The 10000-nt window shown below is 40.8% G+C and overlaps 1 protein-coding gene across 4 annotated transcripts in view; it reads left to right on the top strand.

Moving 5' to 3' along the window:
* The window catches only part of PRR29 (proline rich 29), a 285361-nt gene that overhangs the window by 68900 nt on the left and 206461 nt on the right, over positions 1-10000 (top strand). For all 4 annotated transcript variants that reach the window (XM_044055358.1, XM_044055357.1, XM_044055355.1 and 1 more), the window contains exon 3: positions 1-9. This exon is cut by the window's left edge and continues 107 nt beyond it. In XM_044055358.1, the coding sequence (XP_043911293.1) occupies positions 1-9 (9 nt within the window). The remainder of the gene's footprint in view (positions 10-10000) is intronic.

The following is a 10000-nucleotide window of genomic DNA, read 5'->3' as shown; positions in this document are numbered from 1 at the left end:
GCCAGCGAGGTAACAAGCTACTTATACCAGCCAGCTTTTAAAGTACAAGAAAACTGGTCTAAAATAGGAGGAGGTTAATTTCAAGCCAGCTTTAAGATATTATGACTAAAGTAGTCTTACATTGCTTTAAATCCGGAATGTGTTACTCTTGTATTTATGAAAAACTCTTTCTAGTAAAGAAAAGTAGAAACATTTATGATTTATGAACAGCTTTTTTCCAGAAGAACATTTCAGAAAATGCCAAATGTTGATTTTTGGCTTCCGAAAGTTCGGCATTTTAAACACTCTGCAAAACAGTTTCTGACCTTATTTTTAAGCAATTTCATTAAACGCTAATTGGGATTTCATGGTTTCGATAGTAAGCCATGTAATATACATATATATATATATATATATATATATATATATATATATATATCTATGGGTTCATGTCAGTTGAACGAAAACCCATATCCCCGATGACCGGATCACCGAGAAGGAATTGCAGACACAGCACATCCCCGACAAAAGTAAGTGAATTTATTATTGCATGGAACCTATTCCTGTGTCCGTAATATACCTAAAACATTCACAAATACCTGTATAGTAAAGGGGTAAGCCCCCCTGCAACCCCCCCATGTGGGGGGCTGTGTCCCCCACCCCACTACTTAAATATACCAACTCCAAGATCACACCACATTGTGGGAATGGGAATACATCCCATTCCGCACTACTCACCATTGTCGGGGATGTGCGGTGTCGACGATTCTGTCTCGGCGATCCAGTCATCTAGGATATGGGTTTTCGTTCAACTGACATGAACCCATATGTGTGTATATATATATATATATATGTATATATATATATATATATATATATATATATATATATATATATATATATATATATATATATATATATATATATATATATATATATATATATATATACACATGTCTCATTACAGTTTATGGTTTCAAATGTTGATTTGTTTGACAGAGTGTTTTGCTGTCTTTTTTATGTGAAATATCTTTTTTGACTGTAGGGTTTATCAAAAGCAGTAACATGAAAGTGTTTATGTATTATGTATGGGATGGTCTTTTTTGGTTTAAGGTAAGTGACTGTCTGTGTTAGTGCCAAAACTTTTAGATATATCTAAAGTTTCTGCATTAGAGGTTGTGAGTGTTGGTGTGAATGTTTGTGAGTTAGGGTTAGAGTGAGGGCTAAGTAAGGGAATGATTTTAGTTTTGTGTGTGTGTGTGTGTGTGTGTGTGTGTGTGTGTGTGTGTGTGTGTACACTACTTTACAGATACAAGTCTGACATGAGTAAGGGGGGGCATGGGACATTAGGGTTAGCAATCATGAGTAAGGTGGGGCATGGGGCATTAGGGTTAGCAGACATGAGTAAGGTGGGGCATGGGACATTAGGGTTAACAGACATGAGTATGGTGGGGCATGGAACATTAGCGTTAGCAGACATGAGTAAAGTGGGGTACGGCACATTAGGGTTAGTAGTCATGAGTAAGGTGGGGCATGGGACATTAGGGTTAGTAGTCATGAGTAAGGTGGGGCATGGGACATTAGGATTAGAAGACATGAGTAAGGCGGGGCATGAGACATTAGGGTTAGTAGTTATGAGTAAGATGGGGCATGGGACAATAGAGTTAGCAGTCGTGAGTAAGGTGGGGCATGGGCAGTTAGGGTTAGCAGACATGAGTAAGGATGAGCATGGGACATTAGGGTTAGTAGTCATGAGTAAGATGGGGCATGGGACAATAGTTAGCAGTAGCATTAGCATACATGAGTAAAGTGGGGCATGGCACATTAGGGTTAGCAGACATGAGTAAGGTGGGGCATGGGGCATTAGGGTTAGCAGTTATGAGTATTGTGGGGCATGGAACATTAGCCTTAGCAGACATGAGTAAAGTGGGGCATGGCACATTAGGGTTAGTAGTCATGAGTAAGGTGGGGCATGGGACATTAGGGTTAGTAGTCATGAGTAAGGTGGGGCATTGGGCAATAGAGTTAGCAGTAATGAGTAAGGTGGGGCATGGGACATTAGGGTTAGAAGGCATGAGTAAGGGGGGCATGGAACATTAAGGTTCACAGACATGAGTAAGGTGGGGCATAGGTTCATAGATTTGTGCTAATTGCTGTTGTGGGCCATTTCAAGCCTGGCCAATTACCCCATGTGAGAATCAAACCCTGCACTTTGTGTCTGTAAGGTAAATACCTTAACTATTACATCAAACCTCCCACCTAAATAATCAGCCCTGCCAAGTCTTGAATCCGGGATGCTGTGCACTACAATCACAGCAACGTACCACTACACCATCTGAGCTTGGGATATTAGGGTTAACAGTCATGAATAAGGTGGTGTATGGGACATTAGGGTTAGCAGACATGAGTAAGGTGGGGCATGGGACATTAGGATTAGCAGTCATCAGTAAGGGAGGGCATGGGACATTAGGGTTAGCAGACATGAGTAAGGTGGGGCGGGGGACATTAGGGTTAGCAGACATGAGTAAGGGAGGGCATGGGACGTTAGGGTTAGCAGCCATGAGTAAAGTGGGACATGGAACATTAGGGTTAGCAGACATGAGTAAGGGAGTGCATAGCACAATAGGGTTAGCAGCCATGAGTAAGGTGGAGCATGGGATATTAGGGTTAGCAGACATGAGTAAGGGAGTGCATGGGACATTAGGGTTAGCAGACATGAGTAAGGTGGGGCATGGGACATTAGGATTAGCAGTCATGAGTAAGGGAGGGCATAGCACATTAGGGTTAGCAGCCATGAGTAAGGTGGGGTGGGGGACATTAGGGTTAGCAGACATGAGTAAGGGAGGGCATGGGAAGTTAGGGTTAGCAGACATGAGTAAGGTGTGACATGGGACATTAGAGTTAGCAGTCATGAGTAAAGTGGGACATGGAACATTAGGGTTAGCAGACATGAGTAAAGAAGGACATGGGCAGTAGGGTTAGCAGTCATGAATAAGGTGTGACATGGGACATTAGAGTTAGCAGTCATGAGTAAAGTGGGACATGGAACATTAGGGTTAGCAGATATGAGTAAGGGAGTGCATAGCACATTAGGGTTAGCAGCCATGAGTAAGGTGGGGCATGGGATATTAGGGTTAGCAGACATGAGTAAGGGAGTGCATGGCACATTAGGGTTAGCAGACATGAATAAGGTGGGGCATGGGACATTATATTTATCAGACTAGAATAAGGTGGGGCATTGAACATTCTGGCATATACAGTGTAATCTATTGGTCAAGAATAAGGACAGTGGTCAACTTAGTATGTGGTCCTTAGAGTGCAAAGACTACTCTGTCGGGCGGAATGTTTAAATTAATTACCCACACAGGTATGCACATATTTGACTACATGAAGTTAATACACAGCAAGGTTCTTCAAATTAAATTTGCTTACATTTTACAAAGACAAAATTCTCAGTGAAAATGTTTGGGGCAGAGCTTTTTCAGTATTAGTGCCAAATGAAGAGACCACAGGCTTTGAAAGGAAAGAAAAGAGAACATCTCTACTAAACTGTTATGTTATATTGAGGCAATAAAGTTAATACTTATTATAAAAAAGAGATGGAGGAATTAAGGACAGCTATGAACAGGATGTAGAATGGAAAGGCTGTTGGCCCAGTTGACATACCTGTAGAGGCCTGGATGTGTTTAGTAGAGATGGCAATGAGGATTTACCCAGACTGTTTAATGAAATCTTGGAAAGCGAAAGGATGCCTGAGGAGTGGAGAAGTGTTATATTGGTACCGATTTTTAAAAATAAGGGTGATGTGCAGAGTTGTAGTAACTACAGAGGAATACAATTAATCAGCCACAGCATGAAGTTATGAGAAAGAGTAGTAAAAGCTAGGTTAAGAAGGAAGGTGATGATTAGTGATCAGCAGTATGGTTTCATGCCGGGCAAGAGTACTGCAGATGCGATGTTTGCTCTGAGGGTGTTGATGGAGAAGTATAGAGAAGGTCAGAAGGAGCTGCATTGTGTCTTTGTGGACTTAGAGAAAGCATATGAAAGCATAAAAAACTAAACTTTAACCCACTCACATTCATCTCATCCCTCAAAGAATGTAACTGGCATCCTCTAAAGTACCTCAGTGTAGATGACGCAGTTGAATTTTTTAATACTACCTTCCTGAACATCCTTAATTACCATGCCCCCATAAGATTTTCCAGAACCAAAGCACAACCCTCCCCATGGCTACAGAAAACCACTAAGTCAGAAATGAAAAACAGAGATAAAGCCTGGGAGCACTGGTGCAAAACCAAAACCCCCTCAGCTAGACAGAAATTCCTAGAACTACGCAATAGAGTCAAAAAGCTAATAAAACAAGACAAATTCCAATACTACCAGTCTGCCCTAGACTCCTCACAACACAGCCCCAAACAATTCTGGTCCTCCATAAACTCCATCCTCCACCCAGGTAAAATCAGTACCCCTCCTCCTAACATCCCTCACTCCTCAGAAAATATTGCTACCTCATTCAACATACACTTCACCCAAACCATACTATCACTAGCTAAACAACACAAGCCCCCTCCCCTCCAACCCACACCTTCAACTAGTAATCTCCCCACTGCCTTCTCTTTTTCTCCTGTACCTACCTCCAACATAAAAAAACTCTTAACTAAACTTACACCCACTAAATTAGCAGCAGACAACCTCCCAAGTGAATACCTACAAATCGCAGCTGATGCTCTGGCCTACCCAGTATCCATCTTGATTAACCGATCTCTGTCAGAAAGTTACGTTCCCACACTGTGGAAAGTATCATATATAATTCCCCTCCACAAAGGTGGACCCTCCGCAGAACTAACCAATTACCGCCACATAGCTATTCTCTCTCCACTCTCCAAAATACTAGAGAGACACATACACTGTCTGGTCTCAGACTACCTCCTTACTAACAACCTCCTTTCCAGTACTCAACATGGTTTCCGACCTAACCATAGCACCACCACTGCCTTACTCTCCTTTACTAACACTATCCTTCAGCATAAAAACAATGGCTATCTCTCCTCTGTTACTTTCCTAGACCTATCTAAAGCATTTGACATGGTCCCACACAAACAACTTATCTCTGTCCTCAATAACCTATCCTTCTCGCAATCAGTCACCAGCTGGTTTCAGAGTTACCTGTCTGACCGCCAACAATCTGTTGTATGGCAGAATGACATATCTCCCCAACTACCTGTCTCCATAGGGGTTCCCCAAGGATCCATCCTTGGACCCCTACTCTTCTCTGTTTACACCAATAATCTAGCCTCTGCCACCAAACATGGCACACTCATACAATACGCAGATGACTCGACCATCATCTGCTCAGCCCAGTCCCTACCCAAACTGCAAAAAGTCACACAGGAAGCCTTTTCCTCTGTTGAAACATAGTTATCGGATGCCCAATTAAGACTCAACCCAAACAAAACTAAACTACTCATCTTCCAACCCACCAAACATACTCAAAACAACTCTCACTTTAACATCACAGCAAAAGACAACACCACTATATACCCAACTGAATACACCAAATTGCTAGGAGTGGAAATAGACAATAAACTAAAATTTGACATTCACATATCCATGACCATAAAAAAAGTCCACAAAAAACTAGGAGCGTTATACAGAAATAAGCAATTTCTCACCAAAGCAGCAAAGATTTCAATAGCAAATTCCCACCTTATCTCCACCCTACTTTATACCTCTCCAATATATACTAACCTAAGGCAATGTGATCTAAACAAGCTAGAGACCTGCTACAACAAAATCGCCAAATTTGCCACAGGGGCATCCTACCGTAGTCACCACTGTCTCTCACTTGCTGAACTGGGCTGGCTTGAACTCCCTCACCTCCTTCAGTGGTATCAACTCTCACTCGCCCACAAACTAGTAAACCATCCACTAAATGTCCCATCCCTCCAGAATCTACTCCAACCCTATCGCACCACCAGACCACTAAGATCCAGCAACAAAAATCACTTGCAGATCACTAAAGCCAATAACTCTGCTGGTGAAGCACTATTCTCTTGCGCCATAGCCAAATTATGGAACTCACTCCCACCCACAATTACCTCCATACCATCATGCACCCACTTCAAAACTTTACTAAAAGCGCACCTAAAAACATGCTGGCTATGCCGTTGCAACTCCCACTCTAATATCATCCACCCCATCCAACCACTACCTTTCTTTCCACTCCACTAACTACCTTGATTATAGCAAGCTCAGATGCTCATAAGCCTAGTACTTATTATACAGCAGGAACTTCTCATTGTAACATTTGTTAATGTCTGTTATGTACTTCACAGATAAAGATTCTAGTTGTCTACTGATGTACTATGTTCTTCATCTGTAAATATGTTGTAAGTAATTGCTATGTTAAATTGTTAATCGCTATGTAATCCAATGTAACTACTGTCTGTTTATTTTACTGTGGAGCTTTTCTCCCCGGGCCTCCGCTGAAAATGGACCTACGTCCAGTCGGACACTCCCGGTCAACAAATTTAAATAAATAAATAAATACATACATATGACAGGGTGCCTAGCTAAGAGTTCTGGTATTGTATGAGGAAGTCAGGAGTGGCAGAGAATTATGTAAGAGGGTTACAGGATATGCATGAGGGCAGTGTGACAGTGGTGAGGTCGGTGGTAGGATTGATGGATGCGTTCAAGGTGAAGGTGGGATTACATCAAGGATCAGCTCTGAGCCCTTTCTTATTTGTAATGGTGATAGACAAGTTGACAGACAAGATCAGAGAGGAATCCCCGTGGACTATGATGTTTGCAGATGACATTGTGATTTGCAGTGAGAGTAGGTAACAGGTTGAGGAGACTATGCAGAGGTGGAGATATGCTCTAGAGGAGAGAGGAATGAAGGTCAGCAGGACTAAGACAGAATATATGTGTGTGAATGAGGGAGAGGACTGAGGAATGGTGAGCATGCAGGGAGTAGAGTTGGCGAAGGTGGATGAGTTTAAATACTTAGGATTAGCAGTTCAGAGTAATGGTGAGGCTAGACGAGAGGTGAAGAAGAGAGTACAGGCACAGTGGAGTGGGTGGAGAAGAGTGTCAGAGGCACAGTGGAGTGGGTGGAGTAGAGTGTCAGGGGTGATTTGTGACAGATGGGTACCAGTAAGAGTGAAAGGGAAGGTCTACAAGAGGGTAGTGAGACCACCTATGTTATATGGGCTGGAGACGGTGGCACTGACAAAAAGACAGGAGTCAGAGCTGGAGGTGGCAGAATTAAAGATGTTAAGATTTGCATTGGGTATGACAAGGATGGACAGGATTAGAAAGGAGTATATTAGAGGGTCAGCCAAGGTTGGACGGTTTGGAGACAAAGCCAGAGAGGCAAGATTGTGTTGGTTTGGACATGTGCTGAAGAGGGATGCTGGGTATATTGGGAAAAAGATGCTAAGGATGGAGCTGCCAGGTAAGAGGAAAAGAGGAAGGCCTAAGATAAGGTTTATGGATGTTGTGAGAGAGGACATGCAGGTGGTTGGTGTGACAAAGCAAGATGCAGAGGACAGGAGGAAATGGAAACAGATTATCCACTGCCTAACAGGAGCAGCTGAAAGAAAAAGAAGAAGAAAATGTGATGGAGGAAGGACTACAGCGAGTCAGAGCAGGAAACTATGGGGAAGGTAAAACAAAAGAGAAAGATGATAAAAAAAATTGAGTGTAAACTGAAAGTAGGTTAGCAGGAGGTATGTTAATAGAGAACCACAGTAATACAGTGTATATAGAGAGCTGTATAGCACAAGCTATCATAGAATAGCACTATACTGATGAGCACAATGTAAAAGTAACATTCATGGGATTAACCAGTATATCTAAAGAATGTTTATATATATATATATATATATATATATGTATATGTATATATATATATATATATATATATATATATATATATATATATATATATATATATATATACACACACACATATATATATATATATATATATATATATATATATATAGATAGATAGATACACACACACACACATATATATATATTTATAGGTTTACTATTTATAGGTTTGCAATCATAATGTCAGAACACACGTCTGCAACTGGTCATATACCCAAACTAAAATGTCGGAACCTGCACCATCGAATCCTCAGAAGAGCGAATCTGCAACTCAATGAATGTCGACAGTCCAGGAATGTCGACTTTGTTTGAAACACCTGTCACTTTCAGATGTCTTCTATGACCATTATGCAGGGGGGCAAGCCCCCCTAGCACCACGCTCACACCCCCTTTTAAATATATATATTCACTCCGAGGTCACACTACAGTAGGGAAAGGGTACATGTCCCGATCCCCACAGTAGTGCAATCTCCACTCAGAATGCCGACCTCACAAAAGAGTGAATGTACGCTGATATTCGCTCTTTTGTGACTTCAGCATTTTTTGGTTCACTAATATGAACCGTTCACAACAGCCTTTTGGACATCTGCCATCACAGATGTGCACCTCGACATTGTGATGGTAAACATATATACACACACGCATATATATATATATATATATATATATATATATATATCTGTATATATCTCAAAACACCAGAAGCTGACATTACATACTTGTTAAAGGACACAGGCTCAACATACATAAAGCTTATATGATGTGAATGAAATTGATACAAATACAACACACTACTAAGGTTTATTCATTGTTCAGTTGTGTCTTAGAACAAGTAGAAGTGTAATAACGTACAACACATACCTGTAGTGTGAGGAAGATGGTGACTAAATGAAAGAGAAGAGAATAGTGAGGGGATATTTAGCAATTCATTCTACAGCAGTGAACCCCCCAAGTCAAGTTATAACAGAGAGTAATCAGTTTATAGCAGGGCAAAGCAATTAGCAGAGAGGTACCAAGTAGATCAGGTTTTCCTTCATCTCCTGAATGCAGAAACCTGTCAACCAAGAAAACTAAGTAACTGGCACATACAGTGCAATCTACTGGTCAAGAGAAAGGACAGTGGTCAACTTAAGTAAGTGGCTCTTAGAGTGAAAAGACAGCTCTGTTGGGGGGGGAGTGTTACAAACTAATTTCCAGCACAGGCAGACACGTAGTTGACTACATGAAGTTAATACACAGCAAGGTTCTTCAAGTTAAATTTGCTTACATTGTACAAAGACAAAATTCTCACTGAAAATATTTGGAGATTGGTCCTTGTGGCAGAGCTTCTGCAATACCGGAATCAGATGTAGAGACCACAGGCTATTGTACAAAGACTAAATTCCCTATAAAAATGTTTGGGAGTTGGCCCTTGTGACAGAGCTTCTTCAGTATTGGGATCAGATGTAGTGCCCAGAGGCTATTGCACAAAGACAAAATTCTCACTGAAAACATTTGGGAGTTAGCCCTTGTAGCAGAGCTTCTGCACTATCGGGGTCGGATGTAGAGACTGCAGGTTCTGCATGTCAGGAAGTTGGTGACTGAGTGAAAAAAACATGTCATGCTAGGGATTTAATTAACATTTAAATTCTAGCTCATTTCTTTGCAGAAAATAAATCAATTATTCCACAATTTTTAATTTATTTCTGGCTACACGTTTTCACATCCTGAAGGTAAAGGTGAAGTTTTTGGACAGAGGTTATGCAAAGAAAATTTGTGGCCCAATATAATGAGGGTTAGGAATGCAAGTAGAGAGATTTCTTTATATACAAACCCATTATAATAAGGATAGTAAAAGACAATTCTTTAGACTTCTGAGTTATTCTATTGAGTAGGTATCATTAGAATCATTCTTAAAAACTTTTGTATATGTGTAGGTTAGACGAAAGAATATCCTAATTTGTGGGAGATACATGGCATTCCTTTGTATACAATAAGAAATAACACTCTTATTTTATATATCTTAGCAATTATATGTTAACTGATTGATGAAATTGTCATTGCAGCCCATTCCTTCAATTGCTTAACATTGAGCACCTCACCATCAGACTCCAAGATCATTTAACAGTGAGCAAAATGA

Source organism: Protopterus annectens, chromosome 13.part0 (genome assembly GCF_019279795.1).
Source record: "Protopterus annectens isolate FY-2018-M chromosome 13.part0, PAN1.0, whole genome shotgun sequence".
Classification (NCBI taxonomy): Eukaryota; Metazoa; Chordata; order Ceratodontiformes; family Protopteridae; genus Protopterus; species Protopterus annectens.
The sequence above is the reverse complement of the archived record's forward strand: the minus strand, read 5'-3'. Positions and strand labels throughout refer to the sequence as shown.